At 44.5% G+C, this 25311-nt stretch overlaps 3 protein-coding genes across 3 annotated transcripts; 1 reads left to right on the top strand and 2 right to left on the bottom strand.

Annotated features, from left to right (window-relative positions):
- Positions 1-645: 645 nt before the first annotated feature.
- On the bottom strand, positions 646-14649 carry mcm2 (minichromosome maintenance complex component 2). Its single transcript, XM_029685251.2, has 16 exons — positions 14330-14649; positions 13206-13396; positions 12844-13007; positions 12552-12676; positions 12252-12390; positions 9273-9492; positions 8824-9031; positions 8491-8625; positions 8003-8194; positions 6326-6419; positions 5852-6102; positions 5359-5598; positions 4973-5215; positions 4526-4708; positions 2424-2579; positions 646-778 (listed from the first exon to the last, which is right to left on the bottom strand). Exons 1-16 carry the CDS (start codon positions 14333-14335, stop codon positions 668-670), a joined length of 2658 nt encoding a protein of 885 aa, XP_029541111.1. The 5' UTR covers positions 14336-14649; the 3' UTR covers positions 646-667.
- A 105-nt stretch (positions 14650-14754) lies between these two features.
- On the bottom strand, positions 14755-17799 carry LOC115144325 (mitochondrial potassium channel-like). The gene is made up of 4 exons (XM_029685265.2): positions 17542-17799; positions 16584-16985; positions 16055-16219; positions 14755-15826 (listed from the first exon to the last, which is right to left on the bottom strand). Exons 2-4 carry the CDS (start codon positions 16923-16925, stop codon positions 15020-15022), a joined length of 1314 nt encoding a protein of 437 aa, XP_029541125.1. The 5' UTR covers positions 16926-16985; positions 17542-17799; the 3' UTR covers positions 14755-15019.
- A 3762-nt stretch (positions 17800-21561) lies between these two features.
- LOC115144348 (translation machinery-associated protein 7-like) lies at positions 21562-23584 on the top strand. Its single transcript, XM_029685311.2, has 4 exons — positions 21562-21680; positions 22144-22199; positions 22371-22458; positions 22906-23584. Exons 1-4 carry the CDS (start codon positions 21665-21667, stop codon positions 22938-22940), a joined length of 195 nt encoding a protein of 64 aa, XP_029541171.1. The 5' UTR covers positions 21562-21664; the 3' UTR covers positions 22941-23584.
- The last annotated feature ends 1727 nt before the right edge of the window (positions 23585-25311 follow it).

Raw genomic sequence — 25311 nt, 5'->3', positions numbered from 1 at the left:
TGTGTAATGATCATGCCTTTTCATCAACTGTTTGATAGACCAAACCTGTCAGGTGGATGGATGATCTTGGCAAAGGAGAAATGCTCACTAACAGGGGAACACAAATGTGTTCACAAAATGAGAGGAATGTACAATTTAAGGGAGTTTTTTTTTATTTCAGATCATGAAACCAACACTTTACATGTTCTGTTTATTGAATTTTTTTGCTAAGTGTACAAATTCTGCAATACTTTAGTTCTGGGTCGACCAAAATTAACCCAGAACTATTGTAGTTTCTTTCAAAAACATTAATACAGCTAAACCACAACATTACAAAAACACTTCGATTTGACAACACACAAGCTGTGTTCCAAGATGAGAAAGTTGAAAAGTTCATAATGAAGAAATATACATGTTACATTCACACAATGAATCCAGACTAATTGTAACATTGCTAAGAAATTGGCCATTTTACGACTTATTCGAATTCTCCCAACAGGGTGACAAATATTTACAATTATTTACACATCCAGACTGAGATAGTGCCCCAAACAGCACACTGTGAGCCCTGGTCCAAAACTAGTGCACTACCCTATGGTCCCAGGTCCAAACGTAGTGCACTATATAGGGAATAGGGTGCATTTAGAACACAGTAGGTAGTCCCCCAGGCAACAGCAGATGGACAGACTTAGAACTGCTGCAGGATCAGCTTCTTCTTCATGTCGTGAGAGAACTTGTTGGATCGGAACGCTTCGCTGTCATAGAACGCTGACAGGTTGTGGATGCTGATCTGTCTGGCCTGGGGAAGGAGAGAACAGAACAATTCAACTATACTGAACGAAAAGAAAAATGCAACAATTTCAAAAAGATTGTTACTGAGTTATAGTTCATATGAGGAAATTAGTCCATTTAAATACATTTATTGGGCCCTAATCTGTGGATTTCACATGACTGGTAATACAGATACCACCCCCGCAAAAAAACAGGATCTCGTCACGGTATTCCTTTGCATTCAAATTGTCATGGATAAAATGCAAATTGTGTTAGTTGTCAGTAACTTATGTCTGGCAATTCCATAACCACAAACCCAACAGGGGGCACTCAATTTACAGGAAACCACTTGCCCACACATGTCTGCGTTGTAAGGCCAGTTAGACGTACTGCCAAACTCTAAAATGACTTGAGGTGGCTTATGGGGCGAAGGTTCACCTTCCAACAGGACAACGACCCTAAGCACACAGCCAAGACAGCGCTGGAGTGGCCTTGGGACAAGTCTCTAAGACTCTTTGTGGCCCAGCCAGAGCCCCGACTTGAACCCAATCGAACATCTCTGGAGAGACCTGAAAATAGCTGTGCAGCAACACTCCCCATCCAACCTGACAGAACTTGAGAGGATCTGCAGAGAAGAATGGGAGAAACTCCCCAAAAACAGGTGCGCCAAACTTGTAGCGTCATACCCAAGAAGACTCGAGGCTGATATTGCTGCCAAAAGTGCTTCGACAAAGTACTGAGTAAAGGGTCTGAATACTTATTTGTAAAAAAAAATCTAAACCCGTTTTCACTTTGTCATTATGGGGTATTGTGTGTGTGTAGATTGAGGGAAACAAGCAATTTAATCCATTTTAGAATAAGGCTGCAACGTAACAAAATGTGGAAAATGTCAAGGGGTCTGAATACTTTCCAAATGCACTGTATATGGGGGAAACTATTGATCACAAATAGCCCCAAATGATGTTTAATCTAGTCAAGATATAGAATGTTGCATTTATATTTTTGTTCAGTTTATATCAGCATTGACAACAAAATTAAACATTTCCCCAAGGGGAAGAACAGAAATAGAAAACAACTTCACACTACTCTATACAACCGTTACTCCACACAGAGAAGCAATACAAAGCTCAAACCTCCATTTGGAAAATCTGACCATAATTATATCCTCCTGATTCCTGCTTACAAGCAAAAACTAAAGCAGGAAGTACCAGTGACTCGCTCAATACGGAAGTGGTCAGATGACGAGGATGCTACAGGAGTGTTCTGCTAGCATATGTTACGGGATTCATCAAATGGCATTGAGGAGTATACCACCTCAGTCACCGGCTTCATCAATGACGTTGTCCCCACAGTGACTGTACGTACATATCCCAACCAGAAGCCAAGGATTACAGGCAACATCTGCACAGAGCGGGACACTTATATGAAATCAGACGAACCATCAAACAGGCAAAGCTTCAATGCAGGACTAAGACTGAATCCTACTACCACGGCGCTGACGTTGTTAGCATCTTGCTAGAATACAATGAGGGAGAGGAGACCGAGACGAAACCATCTCAGATTGAGATTGCACCATGGTTAGCAGCTCGGTATGGTACATTACAGTAGAAATGAAAGAAATACATTTTACACCATTCATTAAGACACTAGCTTCATGACTAACAGCTCATTACCTTGTCCACCAGGTCTTTCTCTGGGATCTCGATGGTGTCCTGCTGTGCTCCGTACCGGTTCCTCTGATACGCCACCTGCTCTGACACCAGCTGCTTCAGGATGAACAGCAGCAACTCATTGTTGTCTTTTCTGAACGCCAGGTAACGGGCAAACGTCTAGAGAGAGGAGGAAACAAGGGATAAGTTTAGCAGATCTAGCAACCCTGTCCAACCTTTTAGAGTGCCAGACGCGTGCAGCAAATTTGAGATTCAACACGCGCCGAATTGAGATTCTGCCCCCCCACCCCCTCGTGCACATGCTGTTTGTGAGTCTGATCGCAATTGTAGAATTGTACTAAATCAAGTCTTGCAAAATGTTGGAATACTTTGACAGCATTCCATTTACACCTATGGTAAGAGTCAGGCTACACAAAGCTTAACTAGGCTAAGCTTGTTCAGTAGGCTACCGTAAAGAGAATCTAACCACTGTTCAGTAGGCTACCGTAAAGAGAATCTAACCACTGTTCAGTAGGCTACCGTAAAGAGAATCTGACCGCTGTTCAGTAGGCTACCGGTAAAGAGAATCTAACCGCTGTTCAGTAGGCTACCGTAAAGAGAATCTGACCGCTGTTCAGTAGGCTACCGTAAAGAGAATCTGACCACTGTTCAGTAGGCTACCGTAAAGAGAATCTGACAGCTGTTCAGTAGGCTACCGTAAAGAGAATCTGACAGCTGTTCAGTAGGCTACCGTAAAGAGAATCTGACAGCTGTTCAGTAGGCTACCGTAAAGAGAATCTGACAGCTGTTCAGTAGGCTACCGTAAAGAGAATCTGACAGCTGTTCAGTAGGCTACCGTAAAGAGAATCTAACCACTGTTCAGTAGGCTACCGTAAAGAGAATCTGACCGCTGTTCAGTAGGCTACCGTAAAGAGAATCTAACCACTGTTCAGTAGGCTACCGTAAAGAGAATCTGACCGCTGTTCAGTAGGCTACCGTAAAGAGAATCTGACCTCTGTTCAGTAGGCTACCGTAAAGAGAATCTGACCTCTAGAAGAGGCCGTTGTTTCAGCCTATGTAAAAGGTCCTCATTGTATTTCTTTGCAGCGCAAATATCATTTCAGATTTTTGAAATTGATACAATCTCAAATCTAGTGCCAAGCCATTTTAGAAGCATTGCCTCTATAACTAATACCGGACACTCGTTCATTCTTCATCGCGCCGTCTTCTAAACTCACGACTCCATGTAATGACAAGAGGTTTATATTTATTTTTGATTACATTTTTTGTGACGTGGATCAAAACGAGTTACCGTCTATCAGGTCCGTCTATCAGATCCTCGTAATGTTAAATGGAAAATACAACTAATGGGATGCAGAACTAAATGTGTATCCCACTCCCACAAACACTTCAGAGCCCACTGAATGTCCATCTTATGTTCTCTGACATTAGCTTGAAACAATTAGTGTTCACCTTTCCACAACACACAGGGTCGAAAAGGGATTTGTCCATGTGTTCACGTACAGCTGACAGTCTGCAAACTCAGCTTCACAACAAACAGGAGGGGGGGCAGCTACGTTCAATAATGATGTATTCATCTCCATGTCTGTTGACACAAACTCCGTACATGTCTGTGTGTTGCAGTTCGAGAATCGGGATGTGAGATTTACTCAGTGGATTCATTTTTTAAAAATGTAATAAAAATACAAAATCAGGCCCTATTCATTTCTGCATACTTTTAACTTGGATCTCGTACCTGGACAGAGAATTGCATAGTTGATACATAAAATGTGTACACGTTGGCAGGGCCGAATTAGTTTCAGAATTAAAAGCAGCAGTTTGTCATCTCGTCTGAGTGCCAGGTCACATCAAGAGGACCAGGAACCAGTGTTAGACATACTGTATTCACCTTGTTGTGACAGACAGTCCAACCCTTCTATATTAATAGTGTATGACCACTTAAGTGGAGACAAATCTATGTTGGGCTTTTCCTCCCTCCTGCACCATCTTACCCTTCACAGAACTAGAAGAAGACATATGACCCTTTTCCACTGCAAAACGGTTTGCTACGATTTGCTCTAGTGAACACGAACCACGAATAGTCTAGCGCATTCCCAGGGGCTTACCTTCCTCATGCTCCTCATGACGCTGAACTTCTGAGTGTCGATGAAGCTCTCCAGCATGACTCGGATGGCCATGTTGACGTCGTCCTCCACTACGTAGTCTCGGAGGTGCATCCTGGCGTGGGCCTCCGCCATGCGGATCATAGACTCGATGTGACGCACCGTGATGGGGATGCTGCCTGTCGCCTACACAGACACATTAAGTTACTCAATTGTTATCGACAGTAGACAGTTGACAGATGAAGGTCACGACAACCCTCAAGGATAAAATACAACTACATGTTAAAAGTATCCGTTTCAGGTTCGGCATCAACTCAGAAAGTCAATTAAAACACGAAATCGACCGATACCAGCTAAGGACCTTGCATCATCTCCCCAGGCTTTAGCTCAGCTAGCTAGCTTACGGTCTTACCGGCTGAGGGCGCGAACCACCGGTTGTGACACACTCACCATGGACTCTTTGCGCAGGTCGCTGTAGATGCGAGCCACTTTATCCTGGTCCATCTGGTTGAGTTTGGGCCGCACCCTTTCCTTGGAGTACATGATGTATTTCCTCAGCAGCTCCTGGGGGATAGGAGGCACGTCTGTGGTGTTGGGCAGAACCACCTCCTCCAAACCAGCCATGCCACCCTCCTTGTTGCTGGGGTGATGCTTGATGTGGCTTCCCACCACGAAACGAGCCAGCATCTCATCCTGTAAAAGACAAGTTAGAAGGTTGCAATACTGCAAAGAACAAGTGTCAATTCAATCAGCTAACTAACAAAACATCCGGTCATCTCATTACAGGGATGATGAGAGAACAACAGAAAGCTGAGAAGTTGGCCAATAGTCTTTACCTGCACTGGGTCCACAGTATCTCTGACCACACACAGGATGTCAAAACGAGACACGATGGGCTCGGTCAGATCCACGTTCTCAGAGAAGGTCAGAGACGGGTCGTAGCGACCGCCGATAGGGTTGGCAGCAGCGATGATAGTACAGCGCGCCTGGAGCGAGGTGACGATGCCAGCCTTGGAGATGGAGATGCTCTGTTGTTCCATGGCCTCATGGATACTGGTCCTGTCTGCATCGTTCATCTGGAGAGGAGAGATATGTTGAGCACTGCAGTCTACAGGAGGGGGACAGGAGTGTCACAGACAGGAAAACCTACACTTCCATTCAAATATACTATACTTGGTCTCCCAAGTCTAACCCACACATTTCCTTCCCCCCCACACACCTTAAAGTCGATGAGACAGACCCCTCTGTCCATTAACACCAGGGTCCTAGCCTCTAGAGTCTTAGTCTAACCCAAATCCCTGTCTCATATCAACCCTTTCTCCCTCTCACCTTGTCAAACTCGTCGATGAGACAGACCCCTCTGTCTGCTAACACAAGGGCTCCAGCCTCCAGGGTCCACTCCCTGGTGACCGGGTGTCTCTGTACGTAGGCGGTCAGGCCCACAGCGGAGGCTCCCTGGCCTGTGGTGAACACCGCTCTGCTGGCCACCTTCTCAACGTACTTCAAGAACTGGGACTTGGCCGTACCGGGGTCACCGCACAGGAGCACGTTGAGGTCACCACGAACCTTGTGCTTCCCACCTGGAGAAAAGAGGGAAAGGTAAGAGCCCAGAACAGAGGAAGGATAAATGATAGATGATAGAAGCATCATAGCAGAGGGTTGAGCAGCCAACCAGGGTGGCCCTCATTCAAAAAAGCTACTGAAAATGTTTTTTTTATTTTATCAAACAGCCAACTCAGTTTAAAGGAAGGTTGTTCTCCAGAAGGAGCGTTAGCTACCGCTAATGTTGAATGGTTCACCAACCTGGGTTCTTGGGCTCTCCGCCAAACAGAGCCAGAGCCAAGCCTCTCTTGATGTCTTCATGGCCATAGATGGAGGGGCCGACACTGGCAAAGATCTGCAGAGACATGAGACCGGTGGGGGGGTGTAAACGGTAGTGGGTGAACAGGGTGGACACGGTGGGGGGTGAACAGGGTGTAAACGGTGGGGGGGTGAACAGGGTGGACACGGTGGGGGCGTGAACACGGTGGGGGGATGAACAGGGCGGACACGGTGGGGGATGAACAGGGCGGACACGGTGGGGGGATGAACAGGGCGGACACGGTGGGGGGGGGTGAGCAGGGTGTAAACGGTGGGGGGGTGAACACAGGGTGGGGGGGTGAACAGGGTGGACCGGTGGGGGATGAACAGGGTGTAAACAGTAGGGGGTGAACAGGGTGGACCGGTGGGGGGATGAACAGGGTGTAAACAGTAGGGGGTGAACAGGGTGGACCGGTGGGGGATGAACTGGATGTAAACAGTAGGGGGTGAACAGGGTGGACCGGTGGGGGGGGTGAACAGGGTGTAAACAGTAGGGGATGAACAGGGTGGACGAACAGGGTGGACCGGTGGGGGATGAACAGGGTGTAAACGGTGGGGGGATGAACAGGGTGTAAACGGTGGGGGGTGAAAACAGTAGGGGGTGAACAGGGTGGACCGGTGGGGGGATGAACAGGGTGGACCGGTGGGGGATGAACAGGGTGTAAACAGTAGGGGGTGAACAGGGTGGACCGGTGGGGGGGTGAACAGGGTGTAAACAGTAGGGGGTGAACAGGGTGGACCGGTGGGGGGGGATGAACAGGGTGGACCGGTGGGGATGAACTGGGTGTAAACAGTAGGGGGTGAACAGGGTGGACCGGTGGGGGGGATGAACAGGGTGTAAACAGTAGGGGATGAACAGGGTGGACCGGTGGGGGTGAACAGGGTGTAAACAGTAGGGGATGAACAGGGTGGACCGGTGGGGGTGATGAACAGGGTGTAAACGGTGGGGGGGGTGAACAGGGTGTAAACGGTGGGGGGGGGGTGAACAGGGTGTAAACGGTGGGGGGGTGAACAGGGTGGACACGTGGGGGATGAACAGGGTGGACCGGTGGGGGTGAACAGGTGGGGGATGAACAGGGTGTAAACAGTAGGGGGATGAACAGGGTGGACCGGTGGGGGGGATTAACAGGGTGTAAACAGTAGGGGGATGAACAGGGTGGACCGGTGGGGGGTGAACAGGGTGGACCGGTGGGGGGGGTGAACAGGGTGGACCGGTGGGGAGGGGGTGAACAGGGTGGACCGGTGGGGAGGGGGTGAACAGGGTGGACCGGTGGGGGGGATGAACAGGGTGGACCGGTGGGGGATGAGACGAAAGAAAATATGACCAGCAGGGTCCCACCCCTACCGGACCAGCAGGGTCCCACCCCTACCGGACCAGCAGGGTCCCACCCCTACCGGACCAGCAGGGTCCCCCTACCGGACCAGCAGGGTCCCCCTACCGTACCAGCAGGGTCCCCCCCCTACCGTACCAGCAGGGTCCCCCCCCTACCGTACCAGCAGGGTCCCCCCCCTACCGTACCAGCAGGGTCCCCCCCTACCGTACCAGCAGGGTCCCACCTAACTCACCCTCTCTGATGTGCTCGTGGTCTGACAATTTACCAGTAGGTGTTAATAACTTACCCTCTCGCCGATGCGCTCGTCCTTGGACAGCGCCACGATGGCCTTGATGTCCTCATCAGTGAGCTCAGCCACGGCCACTTTGTTGTCTCTACGAGCGATATGATTGGCCATGATGACCGTAGCGAACACTGGGAAGCCGTTGGCCATGTTCAGAGAGCCGTCATAGTTGTTGTTGTAGATCCCTGTCAGTTCCTGGAGGAAAAGAGCAGTTATTATTATGACCAGCTAGCTAGGTTATTAACTCAACATTCTCTTTGACAAGAAGCGTCTAGAATGTTAACTCCAGACATGTTGCTGGGATGAGAAAATAAAAGTAAAAAACATGGCTGTTCAGAATGGACTCATCAAGTACCTACTAAAATAATACTTGATGCAATGACATGCGTCTTTCGTCTCACAGCCCTGTACATCCCCACAAGCAGACAATGTTACAGAGCCCTACAGTGTTGACAATTAGAGAGACTAGTTCTGTTAGGAGTCAAACTCACTATTTCGTCTCCAGGTTTGCATTGGTCCACCAGGTCAGCCAACAGGATGGCATCTTTGGAGCGTGGGAGGCGGCCAGCGGCGATCTTCCCGGGGCTCTCCTGGATGGTGATTCGCTGGTAGTTCTGGTACACAGTCTGGTAAAAAAAAAAAAACGTATTTCTTGCCTAGTCTATCTATTAGTCAGCGCCACGGCGGATTCTTCACCAGAGTGTGAAGGCTGAGGGCAGAAGCCTGGCTTCCCTTCCTGGTTCAACCTTATTAGATACTATTTTTATTGGTGCACTCATGTTTCTAACCTTTTTTAGAGTATTTCTATTGGTCGACTGACTCACCAACTCCATATTAATGTCGAAGGGGCCGAAAGACTGGCACTCAGGGCAGGAACCTGGCTTCACTTCCTGGTTCTGGGACTGGAAGAACGGCCCCAGGATGAAGTTACACTTGTTACAGTTGTACTTGACCATTCCCAGCTGAGGTAGGACACCTGTACAGCAGGTCACCACTCCACTGGTACGGATCAACTGGTTCAGGTGGAGTTGTCTGGAGAGGAGAAAAAGCAATCATATTAATCCTAGAGAGGAAGTGATGCAAGAGGCTCAATATCAGCCTGTGTGCATGCGAGTTCCCTCAACTCTACTACAACGTTGTAGCTCTGTGACAACTGTAGAGGAGACGAGCCTCTCGCTCTGTTATTGCAAAAGTCGGGCCTGATCTACTAATGCTAAATTTGTATCGCTGAGTCTCTAAAAAAAATAATGGAAGACATGTGATCGATATTAACCTGAGGGATCTCAGCTCCTCGACGAGGGGCAGGTTGCAGATCCTGACGTGGATCTCCTGAGCGATGCGGTCGTATTTTGGATACATGGCCAGGACTACCTCCTTGGCTGCCTCGTCAAATATCTTCAGCATCTCAGTAGGCGCCTCGGGCAGGAAGTAGGCCAGGACGTGCTCCCTGGCTGCTAGGTCCTCGTAGTTCACCACCAGACTCTCCTTGTTCTCTGGATGGGGTTGGATCAAATACATCAGTAATGTAGTCTATCGTCGAGACCGTGAACCTTTAGACACATTCGAGGTCAACCCATTTCAAAGATCAATTCAAGTAGGTGCAGAATCTATAATGTTGTAGTTCATATAGTTTGTTCTCTATCCTCTTTAAAAATAGTGAGCCAACATGGTTTTCAGCACTTCCCCTGATCCACTGATCAAAACTAGTTCTCATGGCTCTCGTCTCTCTGCAGCAGAGGTATAGGCGAGCAATGTTAGGAACATCAAATAGCAATACATATAGGATCGTGAGAATAGCAATACATATTGGATCGGCACCTGCGTATTATGACATCGTATCGTAAGGTCCCTGGCAATTCCCAGCGCTACTATAGATACTGAAAATTACAAGTCACCTTGTGACTCTGCAGTCCGACTTCAGAACATGGCACTTATAAATGTAGATCCTTCAAACACCCACAAACAGGGGAATCGATCCCAATAAAAGGTGTTATTACGTGCTCCACTAAGGCAGTTATTTATCTTATAACTTGTCCTTGTGGTAAAAATTATGTGGGTAAAACAAAGCGCGAATTAAAAGTAAGTATCTCAGAGCATCGTAGCACCATTAGGTGTAAAAACTTTACTTATCCAGTTGCGGCCCACTTCTTGGAGGCAGGCCACTCGATTTCGTCTCTGCGTTATATTGGCATCAACCATGTCACCCTCCCTAGGACGGCAGGGTAGCCTAGTGGTTAGAGTGTTGGACTAGTAACCGAAAGGTTGCAAGTTCAAATCCCCGAGCTGACAAGGTACAAATCTGTCGTTCTGCCCCTGAACAGGCAGTTAACCTGTTCGTCAGGCCGTCATTGAAAATAAGAATTTGTTCTTAACTGACTTGCCTAGTTAAATAAAGGTAAAATAAAATAGGAGAGCTATTACAGCCTCCACCTTGATAATTTATTGTTAAAACAAGAGGCTGCCTGGATCTTTAATTTAAAGACCCTTGCGCCCTTCGGTCTCAACGTAGACTTTGATCTGAAGCCATTCTTGTGATTATTGTGACTTTGCCATTGTAATTGTGTGTAAACTTGTATAGTCAAATTAATCTATGATCGTATGCTATCCATTTGTTTGTATGCTGTTCTTTGTATGACATTTTAATATTTGATTATTAACCAATGATATTAGGCCACTCCTGGCCATGATTACAGACACCTGTGTCTTTTGACACTATATAAAACGAGTCATCCCGCAGTGTTTGTGATTATACCCTGATGAAGACAGCTTGGCTGTCAAAACATTGGTATTACATTTTTGCATCTGAGCTCCAAGAGTATGCAGCTTTCTTTTATTTTCAAGTTTCTACTCCGCTAGCCAGCACCTCGTCTTAATAGGTGTGCGTTTCTTTTTCTTCTAGATCGACTTCAGAACAGACCTAACAAAAGCTCCTGATACAAATACACTACACGACCAAAAGTATGTGGACACCTGCTCGGCAAACATCTCATTCTGAAATATTTAGCATTAATATGTTGGTCCCCCCTTTGCTGCTATACCAGCCTCCACTCTTCTGGGAAGGCTTTCCACTAGATGTTGGAACATTGCTGCTATTACAGCCTCCACTCTTCTGGGAAGGCTTTCCACTAGATGTTGGAACATTGCTGCTATACCAACCTCCACTTTTCTGGGAAGGCTTTCCACTAGATGTTGGAACATCGCTTCCATTCAACCACAAGATCATTATAGTGAGGTTGGGCACTGATGTTAGGCGATTATGCCTGGCTCACAGTCAGCGTTCAATTCATCCCAATGGTGTTTGATGGAGTTGAGGTCAGTGCTCTGTGCAGGCTAATCAAGTTATTTCACACTGATCGAGAAACCATTTTTGTATGGACCTCACCATGTGCACGCACGGGGCATTATTATTCTGAAACAGGAAAGGGCCTTCCTCAAACTGTTGCCACGAAGTTGGAAGCACAGAATCGTCTAGAATGCCATTGTATTTCCCTTCACTGGAACTAAGGGGCCCAGCCCGAAACATAAAAAAATACAAATATGACAAAGACCATTATTCCTCCTCCATTAAAATGTACAGTTGGCACTAGGCATTGGGGCAGGTGGCATTCTCCTGGCATCCACCAAACCCAGATTCGTCCATCAGACTGCCAAATGGTGAAGTGTGATTCATCACTCCAGAGAGCACGTTTCCTCTGCTCCAGAGTCCAATGGAGGCGAGATTTACACCACTCCAGTCGACGCTTGGCAATGGAGGCTTGTGTGCGGCTGCTCGGCCATGGAAACCCATTTCATGACGCTCCCGACAAACCTTTCTTGTGCTGACGTTGTTTCCAGAGGCAGTTTGGAACTCAGGTGTGAGTGTTGTAACCGAGGACAGACACATTTTACACACTTCAGCACTCCCGTTCTGTGAGCTTGTGTGGCCTACCACTTAGCGGCTGAGCCATTGTTGCTCCTAGACATTTCCACTTCACAATAATAAACACTTACAGTTGTCTGGTGCAGCTCTAGCAGGGAAGAGATTTGAAAACTGACTTGTTGGAAAGGTGGAATCCTATGACGGTGCCACGTTGAAAGTCACTGAGCTCTTCAGTACGGGCCATTCTACTGCCAGTGTTTTCCTATGGAGATTGCATGGCTGTATGCTCAATTTTATACACCTGTCAGCAACGGGTGTGGCTGAAAAAGCAGAATCAACACATTTGAAGGTGTGTCAATGTATGTATGTATGTATGTTTGTATGTATGAGTACCTTTGCACATGTCGCTGATCTTCTCCTTGAAGACGTTGTGCCCGCTTTCATCTACGTGGGTGCGCAGGAAGTTCTTAAAGCGGTGGTAGATCTCCAGACGAGGCGCGGCCATGACCACCCACTCCCTGACAGAGTGGCCCTGCAAGCAATCCATCCATCAATACATCCACCACCCAATGAATCCATCAACCATTTGTATAGCATGTGTTGTGTTGTACAAGGTAAGGTAGGTAAAAATACAGTGGACTTCACAGAAAAATATTTCAATAATATGAATGAATATAATAAATATTTTATTACCTTCATGTCCTCTAGGTTCTCGATGCTCTCGATCATTTCCTCATCGTCCGCCCCTGTGCCCTCTGCAGCCCGCTCCGCCAGGCGACGCCTCCGGGCCGGACGCTCTTCATCCTCATCCTCACTGTCTGTTAGAAGGAAGAGGAAGGTGATGAGGAGGTGGAGAGTTGAAAGGTGATGAGGAGTTTCTTAAAAACTGACCATTGTGTGTCGTTTCAATCCCACTATCTAAGAGTAGAACAACTAATCTTATGGTCAGAAAATATACAACAGACTATGAAAAAGAACTTCTCACCATACAGCAGTCCTCTCCTCAGCCTGCCTCCCTGCTCCCGGTCTCTCCTCCTCATAGCGTCCTCAGCAGCAGCCCTGGCTCCAGGAGACAGCTCCGACAGCTCCTCATCAAGATCCAGACCCTCCACCTCATACCTGTCCAGCTCAGGAATGGCTCGGTAGTCTCTGCATGGGGAGGGATGGGAAGAATGTAGAAGTAAATCATATTGTATTATAAACCTTTATAATTTGTGGTGTAAGTGCTTAGTAAACATGTGATAACATAGATATAACCTGAAAACACTACATGTAAAGCACTACAGTACAAGACTACAGGGTCTGAACACCTTCCTCTCCCCTCCTTGCTCTCCCCTCCTTGCTCACCTCTCCATTGCATCTCCAATCAGTTCCTCCCCATCTCCCTCATCCTCCTCCCCAGGCAGAGTTCCTTCACCCAGGAGCCCCTCAGACTCATCCTCAAAGGGGGGCAAGTCTCTCCCGGGGCTGGAGGTCAGTTCCCCCCGCCTGGAGAATCTGCTGGGGCTGGTTGCCATGTGAAATGACTCAGATGAATCCTGACAACGGAAAAAGACAAGCAGTCAAGTCAGATGTATTTTTGCATTGTTACATTTGCTACAGACGTTGCATTTCATATATTACAGAGTCCAGCTATTGTCTCAACACACATAGTTTAGTGCTAGATAGCTTGCTAGCTAAGATTAATATACCTATTCCTTAAAGATGGTGAACAAAAACTCCAACTGTGGAAAGCAGTTTACTAGCCAGCTAGCTAACGTTAACAGTAATTTATTGCGGCATTTAAAATTAGTCATTTAGCAGACGTTCTTATCCAGGGCGATTTACAGGAGCAATTAGGGTTAAGTGCCTTACTCAAGGGCACATGAGATTTTTCACCTGATCGGCTTCGGGAGTCGAACCAGCGACCTTTCTGGCCCAACGCTCTTAGCAGCTAACTTTCATAGTGACAATGATGTGCCTAGCTATGATGGCTGACAAAATGGCACACTTTTGCTACCTGGCTAACAACAGAAGCCATGCAGATCACATTTTTTGTGTAATTTAGTTACCGTTACATGGCAATGGACACTGAACTTACCTATATAATATAAACGATTAACTACAGATTTTGGATCAGTTTCATGTCCGACTAGCTAGCGAACTAATGAAGATTAATACAATTATGGATATAACGTTAACCAGCACATGAGTTGTCTGTCCCAGACAACGTGAGTCGATTCCTAAAACTTTCTCAACTTTGACTGGCGAGCAAAAGACATCACGAACGAACAGAAATCCTCAGATAATTTATCAAGGAACATAAACAACTTTCAATACAATGGGCTTTATTGGCATGGGAAACATGTTTACAATTGCCAGAGCAAGTGGAATAGATAAACGTGAAATAAACAATCAACTATCTGTCAAATAAGAAATATGTTGAAACATATAAGGTGACTAGATTGCCGATTTTGATCATAATCACTCACCGCCATTATTTCGTGCTTGCTTGTCTCTACTGCTGCCACGCAAAAGTTTTTTTTTTTTTTTACCACTTACTTTTCCCGCGAAATCATCACGTGATATACAAAACGCGCGAAATATCATGAATATGTAATAATGGTACCAAAGAGCAGCATCATGATTGGTCGGAGCAAAAAGAGTACTCTGTGATAGGTCAATATAATGTAAAGCAGGATACTTAGGATGCGCTCGATTTGTTTCCCTCAGAAAGCCGGGCGGCTGATTATCAGTTGTTTTACTGAAGACGTGAGAAACAGAATTGTGCCGTGTTCTCACATATTGGCCATCTTTGTGAAATACACATTACATATTACGCTCATTTTTTACAGGAATTATACATTATTTCTGCACTAATGTTTAGAACCATTTACATTAAAAAGATGACAAAATATTTGACAATGTATTACATTTTAATAGACAGTACTCTAATTCAAATATTTTGAATATTTGCTTTTTATCTAGATAATGCAACCAATATGCAACCATTTTAGCTTCACACTCAATATATACAGTATTGATTTAACATCAGTGTATGGTTCATTTTGCCTGTAGTAAAAACATAAACAGCAATCACAATATTAATATGTAATTATTTCATTGTAAATCAAAGATGGACCCTGTAAGATTAATATCACTCTTACAGTACTTAACATTAGTCAAACACCTCTAAAGAGGATATACAGCGCAGGAACAGTGACAGCAAGTGCACCGTAAGCCAGAACAGTGTTGTACATGGTAGTCTGGCTTATTGAGGCCTCAAGTCTTCTCTCCGTCTGGTCAAGACCTTGCATGACGCTCTTGGTGTCGCAAACAAACATCTGGGAATCTTGCTGACTTATAACTACTGACAGCTTTTCTTCCCTATGATAGGTCTCAATCAAGTTTTGAACAGCCAGAAGTTCTGAATCCACCTTCCCAACACTCTGTTCAAGCTGACCTAGCTGTGGCTGGATGCCTTCTAGAAGACTCTGTGCTTTCTGACTATAGAGCAATATCTCTTTCAGAACTGCCGAGGAGGCACTCGGAGAAGGCTGGGGTGGAACCACGATGGGTTCCGGAACCCGAACAGCCACTGGCTTCTTCACATCCTGCTCAGCTATCACCCGAGCTGCTCTATGCTGAAGAGTAACCCTCAGAGTGTCTATAAGGCCTCTCAGCTCCTGTTGTTGAGACTTATGCATACCGGCCTGGACTTTTATAGCCTCCTGTAGACTAACAGGTCCTTTCTGAGCCTCCAGTAGTAAGGTCTTCAGCTCCTGTAGGCGTACTCTGTTGATATAGGTTGAGCCCATGACCCCTATCAAAGCTCCGAGCACCGAGCCTATCACAGACCAATTCTTTGTGCGCTCCGCCCGAGTCCGCTCTTTTTCGTGGCTCTCACGCACACCAGCTGAGAATAAGGCAAACTTCTCTCGTTCTGCACCCTCTGCATTCTCGTAGGCTGTCCGCAGGCGACGCTCCTCCTACAAAAGTGAGAATGTCTTATTTTCTTTATTAAAAATGTATACAACAATTAAAGTCGTCAATGTGAGTCTCTTCAACTCAAGCACAACAAACTGCTTTGCAGCTGACACTGTGTGTGTGCGTCTGTGTGTGTGTATTTTCATGGGATTGGGCAATGTGACAGCAAAAATATACATTCATATTCACCAATGGATTGTACATCTGATTAGGTCTCTTGACAGTATTACCTGCAGCAGCTTGTGCTCCAGTGTGGCCAGCTCAAGGTAATGGGCCTCCTCTCGGGAGACCCGATCCAGTCGGTCCCTCACCTCCTTCAGCTTGACCTGTAGGGCCTCCAGACTGCAATGGGCCTCGCGCACCATGCCTCTGGCCACCATGAAGGCCCTCTCTGCCTAAATACACAGATGATTAGAAATTTAGGGAAAGTATATGATCTGACTGGGAAAAACCTCTTGAGGCCTTAGATATAGACCTTAGTTATAGGCTATGGGTCTTGAGCTGTTCAGATTACAAGTTTAGGAACCTGTGTGAGAAATAGAAACGGGAGTTTCCCTGACTACTTGACCTGAGCAGGAAGAACTCTGGGCACTAGTTATAGGTCTCCAGACAACACCAATACACAGGACCCAGAGTTTTCCCTCTTGTAAGGTCATGTGGTCAGGAAAAACTAAGCCTCAAGTGATGAAATAGCGAGATACTGTTAGAGAAAAATACCCCAACCTTCAGTTTCCTGACTTGCCTTCCATACGGACTTACCTCTGTGACTTGAGACTGAGCATCTCGGACTTCATTCAGGCCGACAAACTCCTCGTACCTCTCCCACCAGTAGTTAACTGTGTTTGAGGCAGTGCTCACGGACTTCTGTCCCCACTGCTTCCCCAAGTCAGTCAGATTCTGTATTGTAGCCACAGCACGCTCTTGAATAGGAACAACAGGTTTGTCTGCTCCGTCATCTTTTGAAGATGGCGGCGGTTGTTGTTGTGTGCTGTAGGCCCTGCTGAAAGACACTGTCCCTCTAACCGTGCCAGTGATGTGGAAACGGTAGAGACAGGATGTTCCATGGCACCATGGTAGGAGCTGTTTACCTCTGTACCTCATTGAGAAGCCAGTCGGTTATATTCACTATGATGCTAAAGCACAAGACATTGGAGCTGCCACCTGTGTACAAAAAAATCATAATAATAAACAAGACAGTACAGTAGTCAAAGCCTGTTGATGTTTGAGGTATCAATGAATGTTTATCAATGTTTCGACGTAGCTGTCAAAAATGATTGAATAACTCTAGTTAATAACGTTACAGTCTAGTTCGCTAGAGTTAGATCTTCTAAAACGCCACTATCTTAGTAACTGTACTTTGTATCCCCCTGGCATTTCCTGTATCACCTCTGCTTCAAATATGCTGGGCTATCTGGAGATAGATAATATCTACATTTCTGCAGCACTGCAGAAGCTCGGTTGACCTCTACAACGCTGGTGTTAATGGATTCATTGAAAATCTATGGCCATTTTAGATGTCATCCATGATGCAGTGGTTTAGACGCCCAATGAATTACCATAGATAGCGGCCTAGCCAGCGTAGCTACCTAGCTAGCAGCTGAGTTTTCAAACTTGCTTTAGGCAACCCAGGGCTAAATACACATCATGTTTTAATCCTGGCTATTGCTCTCTGATTTATTTTTTTATTTTTTTGTACATAATAAGAATAATCACGTACCGGTTGTCTTCAAGTATTAAGCAAATTATCAGCTGGCTACAAAACGTAGAGAGTAATTTTATCATAACATGTTTATGATCAGGCACATCACAAACATTCTGCATCCGGTTTAGAGTGGAAGTAAGGTCCTAACAGCGCGGATTAGAAACAACGATTGTCTAATATATTGCCAAGATAGTCAAGTGACCGCTCTGACAAAGAAAATACGCGTTCTCAAATATGTAAGCAAAGATTATGGATATACTGACAAGATACACGTCTCTGCCCTAACAGTGGTATTCGTTGTCCACAAAACGTCTGTCTAGCTCCCGCCTATTCTTTCTTTGGATTAGTGGATACATCTCATTTTTGTCATATTTTTTTTGAATATTTGATGAGGGTTGCTGACGTCAACAGCCTGTCTATCTTCATTTAACTAGGCAGGCAAGTCAGTTAAGAACAAATTCTAATTTACAATGACAGCCTACACCAGCCAAACCCGGACGACGCTGGGCTAATTATGCGCCGCCCAATCACAGCCGGTTGTAAATACAGCTTGGAATCGAACCAGGGTGTCTGTAGTGAAGCTTCTTGCACTGAGATGCAGTGCTTTAGACTGCTGCGCCACTCGGGAGCCCTATTTTATGAGTATGCATAGCAATCTCGAGACAACTCCAATATAAAGTGTTTTTTTCCGGAATGTTACGTGTCCTACTTATATCAGTACAGTCATAACAATGTAAGCATTATGCAACTTGTATTCGATCAAATAAACCTCACATAGCAAATAAGCCATTCATTTTTTGGTTGACCAAATTCGTCACTCTCTCATTGACCTCCGTTTGAAAACCCCATGCTTGGTGAGCGAAACAAACGAAAATAGCCACCTGCTGGAGGGAGACAGATTTTCCACCGAGTTGGGCCTCTTCCTCTTCCTCTCTGATGTAAAGCATGCAGGAAGAGACCAGATCAGGTGGGACCATTCTAGCCAATGAGAGAGTAAATAAACATGCGAACAACAGGCCAACGAGATAGATATAGCTAGGACTCATCTTTATATCTGTGCCATTATAGTGTCTATGACAGCATGGGCAGCGTCATTGAGGCTATCTCAATTTTAAAGCAGTCCATCTTATTTTTCTTCATTGGCAGATTGCTCCCAACTCAGGAATCACCAGCCAGTTAACTCCTTTAAAATGGTGGATGCCCTCGTTGGCAATGTCCACACTATAACAGGTTATATACATTAAGAGTGACGCAGCGGCCTAATGAATTAATTTAAATGGACTGATTTCCTTCTATGAACTGTAACTCAGTAAAAGCTTTGAAATTGTTCAATGTTGCGTTTATATTTTTGTTCAGTAGATATGTATATATATATATATATATATGTACAGTACCAGTCAAAAGTTTTAGAATACCTACTCATTCAATGGTTTTTCTTTATTTTGACTATTTTCAACATTGTAGAATACTAGTGAAGACATCAAAACTATGAAATAACACATATGGAATCTTGTAGTAACCCAAAAAGTGTTGAACAAATCAAAATATATTTTATATTTGAGATTCTTCAAAGTAGCCACCCTTTGCCTTGATGACAGTTTCGCAAACTCTTGGCATTCTTTCAACCAGCTTCACCTGGAATGCTTTTCCAACAGTCTTGAAGGAGTTCCCACATATGCTGAGCACTTGTTGGCAACTTTTCCTTCACTCTGAGGTCCAACTCATCCCAAACCATCTCAATTGGGTTGAAGTCAGGTGATTGTGAAGGCCAAGTCATCTGAAGCAGCGCTCCATCACTCTCCTTATTGGTCAAATAGCCCTTACACAGCCTGGAGGTTTGTTGGGTCATTGTCCTGTTGAACAACAAATGATAGTCCCACTAAGTGTAAACCAGATGGGATGGTCGCTGCAGAATGCTGTGGTAGCCATGCTGGTTATGTGTGCCTTGAATTCTAAATAAATCACAGACAGTGTCACCAGCAAAGCACCCCCCCCCACACACACACACACCTCCTCCACACATGCAGAGATCATCTGTTCACCTATTCTGCATCTTGAACCCAAAAATCTCAAATATGGACTCGTCAGACCAAAGGACAGATTTCCACCGGTATAATGTCCATTACTTGTGTTTCTTGGCCCAAGCAAGTCTCTTCTTCTTATTGGTGTACTTTAGTAGTAGTTCCTTTCCATCAATTCGACCATGAAGGCCTGATTCACACAGTCTCCTCTGAACAGTTGATGTTGGAGATGTGTCTGTTACTTTATTTATTAGGACTGCAATTTGAGGCTGGTAACTCTAATGAATTTATCCTCTGCAGCAGAGGTAGCTGTGGGTCTTCCTTTCCTGTGGCGGTCCTCATGAGAACCAGTTTCATCATAGTGCTTGATGGTTTTTGCAACTGCACTTGAACAAACTTTCAAAGTTCTTAATTTTCCGGATTGACTGACCTTCATGTCTTAAAGTAATGATGGACTGTCATTTCTCTTTGCTTATATGTGCTTATTTGTGCTGTTCTTGCCATAATATAGACTTTGTATTTTACCACCCTTACCTTGTCTTAACATAACTGATGTATTAAGAAGGAAATTAATTCCATGAATATACTTTTAACAAGACAAACTGAATTGGTCCACTCACACAGACAGCATCGTGAAGAAGGCGCAGCAGCGCCTCTTCAACCTCAGGAGGCTGAAGAAATTCGGCTTGTCACCAAAAGCACTCACAAACTTCTACAGATGCACAATCGAGAGCATCCCGGCGGGCTGTATCACCGCCTGGTACAGCAACTGCTCCGCCCTCAACCGTAAGGCTCTCCAGAGGGTAGTGAGGTCTGCACAACGCATCACCGGGGGCAAACTACCTGCCCTCCAGGACACCTACACCACCCGATGTTACAGGAAGGCCATAAAGATCATCAAGGACATCAACCACCCGAGCCACTGCCTGTTCACCCCGCTATCATCCAGAAGGCGAGGTCAGTACAGGTGCATCAAAGCTGGGACCGAGAGACTGAAAAACAGCTTCTATCTCAAGGCCATCAGACTGTTAAACAGCCACCACTAACATTGAGTGGCTGCTGCCAACACACTGACACTGACACAACTCCAGCCACTTTAATAATGGGAATTGATGGGAAATGATGTAAATATATCACTAGCCACTTTAAACAATGCTACCTTATATAATGTTACTTACCCTACATTATTCATCTCATATGCATACGTATATACTGTACTCTATATCATCGACTGCATCCTTATGTAATACATGTATCACTAGCCCCTTTAACTATGCCACTTTGTTTACATACTCATCACATATGTATATACTGTACTCGATACCATCTACTGTATCTTGCCTATGCTGCTCTGTACCATCACTCATTCACATATCCTTATGTACATATTCTTTATCCCCTTACACTGTGTATAAGACAGTAGTTTTGGAATTGTTAGTTAGATTACTTGTTGATTATTACTGCATTGTCGGAACTAGAAGCACAAGCATTTCGCTACACTCCCATTAACATCTGCTAACCATGTGTATGTGACAAATAAAGTTTGATTTGATTTGATTTGACCTGTTAATTGAAATGCATTTCAAAAGGCTGGAGAATGCCAAGAGTGTGAAAAGCTGTCATCAAGGCAAAGGGTGGCTACTTTTAAGAATCTCAAATATAAAGTATATTTAGATTTGTTTAACACTTTTTTGGTTACTACATGATTCCATATGTGTTATTTCATAGTTTTTATGTCTTCACTATTATTATAAAATGTAGAAAATAGTAAAAACAAAGAACAACCCTGGAATGAATAGGTATGTCTAAACCTTTGACTGGTACTGTTAATTGTTTTTTTCGTTTGTGTGGATTTTTGGTCATTATATTTTCCCGATACTGGAATTACTTTTCTTTGGTGAAGTTTTTCACCCCCGTCCAGTTGATGGCGACAATACACCTTTTGCGTGTAGTTCGCCAATAAACCAGAAGAAGAAGAAGAAGAAGAAGCTTATTTTCGTGGACAGACTTTTGGCGGAGTAGAATTTCTCGCTTAGCCTCTTCCTCTCTGTTAGAAAGCAACTGCGGACACGCTAGCTCAGTTGTTTTATTTAGATTTTATTGAAACACTCGCAAATATGTCCGGAAGAGAAGGTGAGATTCACATTTAAATATTTGACATGCACCTCGATATTTATTTTAAGGTGAAAAGTAATAATGACGCTACTAGATAGAAAATTGGTTAGCAACCCATGCAACGTAATGTATGTATCTAGCTAGCTGGAATAGCTGGCGAGCCTTACTACTAATTTAGGCTAGAAAGCTGAATCTTTAAAAACTGTGATGGCATTTGTATGTACCATATATGCCCATACATTGCTGTTTGCTCAAAGCATCTTACTAACTGCTCCTAGGTAATACATATATCAAAAGTTATTCTCGATGGTCAGATGTGTAAAGTGTGGAACTATCCCGCATGTCATGAGCAGTTTAGCTAGCAAGCTTCCTACCCTCTGAAGGCTTCTGTGTGTGACGCGCTTATGCGGTATTCATTCATTCATTCATTCACGATACATTGATTCATATTGATTGAATGGGATATGTTCTTGTCTCATAGGTGGTAAAAAGAAGCCCTTAAAAGCTGCCAAGAAAGCGACTAAGGAGATGGATGACGTGAGTTTGTCATTGTTTGCACGATGTTATATGTAGCCTATATCGTGTAATAAACTATTCTAATGAGGGAACACTCGGTGATTTTTTTTTTCTCTAAATGTTTGGAATTAAATAGCAGCCTAGTGTATTTCCATTGTAAACCTTATCACATTTGCTTTATGTCAAATCCAGGATGAAATGGCCTTCAAACAGAAGCAGAAAGAAGACCAGAAAGCCTTGGATGCGTTGAAGACGAAAGCAGCAGGAAAGGGACCATTAAGTAACAATCATTTATTTGTTTTTGTTGACGAATCTAATCTGGATTCTTAAGTGTTTCTGATTTACTGAACAGCCAAAAGTAATCAAAAGGTGAACTTTCAATTCACCCCAAATCTACCCAACAACCCATACACTGATTCCACATATGCAGAGTATTATTTGACTTTGCCTTGTGTTTGTAACTGTTTTATACTGCAGCGGATAACGCCCATTAGCCCAAAGAAAAAGCATTTGCAAGTCAACGCTGAACTGAGGAGAATAGCTCTAGTGATTCTGATGTCACTAGGTGGCAGTGTTCAGCTTTCTGGATTTTCTTGCCCTGTCATTCAATGTACTCTGCTTGCCACAGCTGTTTTAGTAGTCCCTCTGTCTATTTCAGTTTTCTAGAAAAAGTTGAGCATATTTTGCATGGTTTTCTCATTCTCTTGATTTTCCTTTTTTGTTTCAGCTGGTGGAGGAATCAAGAAGTCTGGAAAGAAGTGATTATACATTTGAAGACCATGTACTCATTTGTTGCTGAATCGCAGCCCCCTGTCAAAATCAACTCCTGCTACCCCCCCCATTATTTGTTTCATTTGGGTCCATTGTAGAAAGAGGAAAAACATGTAATGACCCTTTTGAATAATTTCCAATGAGTTCTTGTCAAGAATGTTCTGAAATAAACTATTGTGACTACTGCAGTATTTTCACTCAATCTATATTGAGATTCTGTTAAGAAACACGTCAGTATTAGATCATTAGCTACACTAAACACGCATACAGTACTAATATGACTAGTATTGTGGTAAGTTCAATGTCACTTTTCCCAAGCTTGACCATCTGCATCTTCAGCACCAGTTTCTCTCAATTCAGCTTCTCTGGTTGGATAAGGCTTCTTCTCCATCTCCATCACCTCTTCACTCACTTCCTCTGTCCTCCTGTCCATGTACAGGGTTCTATTTCCCAGTCGCAGAGCCTGAAAATGAGTGATACTTCTGCATTTTTCTGCATAGTTTTTTTTGTTGTATGTGTGGAGTGATATTTGTAAAGATGTTGCTGTTTTGTTCTGTGTTTAATACCCCGTTTTGACAATTTTCTTTAAGAGGAAAGTTTGGGAGATTCAGAATAAAGATCAATGATGCTGCTTACTCTGTTCTGTTGGTGTTTTCCTTTTCAGCTCTACCTCCACAGGGTAATGGTCGCTCACCTTCAGGGCCTAATACAGCAGAGTAGTTAGAGGTTGAGACATGAGCCAGACGGCTCAACTTTGACATGTACTGTATTTCTAGGACAGGTTGTCACAATGTAGGCTACTAACATGTTCATTTCATCTAGGGCATTTGGAAAGTATTCAGAGCCCTTGATTTGTTTCCCACATTTTGTTACATTAACCTTATCCTAAAATTGATCACGTTTTGCCTCTAACCCATAATGATGAAGCAAAAACTGATTGTTAGACTTTTTTTTGCAAGTGTGTTACAAATAAACACCTTATTTCCATAAGTATTCAGTCCATTAATGAGACTTAAAATTGAGCTCTGGTGCATCCTGGTTGCATTGATCACCCTTGATGTTTCTACAACTTGATTGTCCACCTGTGGTAAATTCAATTGATTGGACATGATTTGGAAAGGCACACACCTGTCTATATAAGGTCCCACGTTTGATAGTGCATGTCATTAGGTTGAAGGAATTGTCTGTAGAGCGCCGATACAGGATTGTTTAGTGGCACCGATCTGGGGAAGGAAACCAAAACAATTCTGCAGCATTTAAGGTCTCCAAGAACACAGTGGCCTCCATCATTCTTAAATGGAAAAGAAGTTTGGAACCACGAAGACCTTTCCAAGAGCTGGCAAACTGGGCAATCGGTGGAGATGGGCCTTGGTTAGGGAGGTGACCAAGAACCCGATGGTCATTCTGATAGAGTTCCTCTGTTAAGATGGGAGAACCTTCCAGAAGGACAACCATCTCTGCAGCACTCCACCAATCAGACCTTTATGGTAGAGTGGCCAGATGGAAGCCACTCCTCAGTAAAAGGCACATGACAGCCGGCTTGGAGTTTGTCAAAAGGCACCTAAAGAACTCTCAGACCATGAGAAAAAAGATTCTCTGGTCGGATGAACCCAATAACTCTTTGTCCTGAATGCCAAGCATCACGTCTGGCGGAAACCTGGCACCATCCCCACGGTGAAGCATGGTGGTGGCAGCATCATGCTGTGGGGATGATTTTCAGTGGCAGGGACTGGGAGATTAGTCAAGATTGAGGAAAAGATGAACGGAGAAAAGTACAGAGAGATCCTTGATGAAAGCTTGCTTTCCTTACGGTTACTGGCCCAACACTCTTAATCACTAGGCTACCTTCCACTTAGCTGTATAGATATTTTCAAAACAGGTCACATGGTTTTAAAGAAATTCTGGCAAAAAAATGCATGGCCCTAGGGAGAATGAAAACTGTCAAACAGCAGCAACCTTCTACTTGTTCATATGAATTATATTAAACCTAGACTAACAGGGGGTTTCTTTTCGCCAGGGAGCCTTGCATTCTCTGCTTTAAAATGTCTCCACTGGTAAGGGGAAACCGGAGAGCTATAATTAAGATCCATCCAAATGCAATTTGATTTAGTAAATAACAAAGATGTGGACTCGAGTCACATTACTTGGACTGGAGTACTACACTAGTCACAAATTGTTGTACTTGAGACATGACTTGGCAAAAATAAAAAAAACTTGACACTCAACTTCCATTTGAGCGTCTATGACTCGTGACTCAACTTGGTCTGTAGCTGTATGCCTTCCCTCCGTGGCGTCATCCCTCTAAGGCCTTTCTGTTAGCCTGCTAGCCCCGTGCTGCTAGCTGCCTGAAGCCACGCACTGG

Source organism: Oncorhynchus nerka, linkage group LG2 (genome assembly GCF_034236695.1).
Source record: "Oncorhynchus nerka isolate Pitt River linkage group LG2, Oner_Uvic_2.0, whole genome shotgun sequence".
NCBI lineage: Eukaryota > Metazoa > Chordata > Actinopteri > Salmoniformes > Salmonidae > Oncorhynchus > Oncorhynchus nerka.
The sequence above is the reverse complement of the archived record's forward strand: the minus strand, read 5'-3'. Positions and strand labels throughout refer to the sequence as shown.

Coding starts and splice junctions, on each gene's coding strand:
- mcm2 (XM_029685251.2), bottom strand. Junction 12,391..12,551: donor AGAACCTAGAGGACATGAAG/GTAATAAAATAT, acceptor GATTGCTTGCAG/GGCCACTCTGTCAGGGAGTG. Junction 5,599..5,851: donor TCATCGACGAGTTTGACAAG/GTGAGAGGGAGA, acceptor TCTCCTCTCCAG/ATGAACGATGCAGACAGGAC.
- LOC115144325 (XM_029685265.2), bottom strand. CDS start 16,925: ATGAGGTACAGAGGTAAACAGCTCCTACCATGGTGCCATGGAACATCC. Junction 16,220..16,583: donor CTCAGTCTCAAGTCACAGAG/GTAAGTCCGTAT, acceptor CTGTGTATTTAG/GCAGAGAGGGCCTTCATGGT. Junction 15,827..16,054: donor TGGAGCACAAGCTGCTGCAG/GTAATACTGTCA, acceptor TCACTTTTGTAG/GAGGAGCGTCGCCTGCGGAC.
- LOC115144348 (XM_029685311.2), top strand. Junction 22,200..22,370: donor CGACTAAGGAGATGGATGAC/GTGAGTTTGTCA, acceptor TGTCAAATCCAG/GATGAAATGGCCTTCAAACA. Junction 22,459..22,905: donor AGCAGGAAAGGGACCATTAA/GTAACAATCATT, acceptor TTTTTGTTTCAG/CTGGTGGAGGAATCAAGAAG.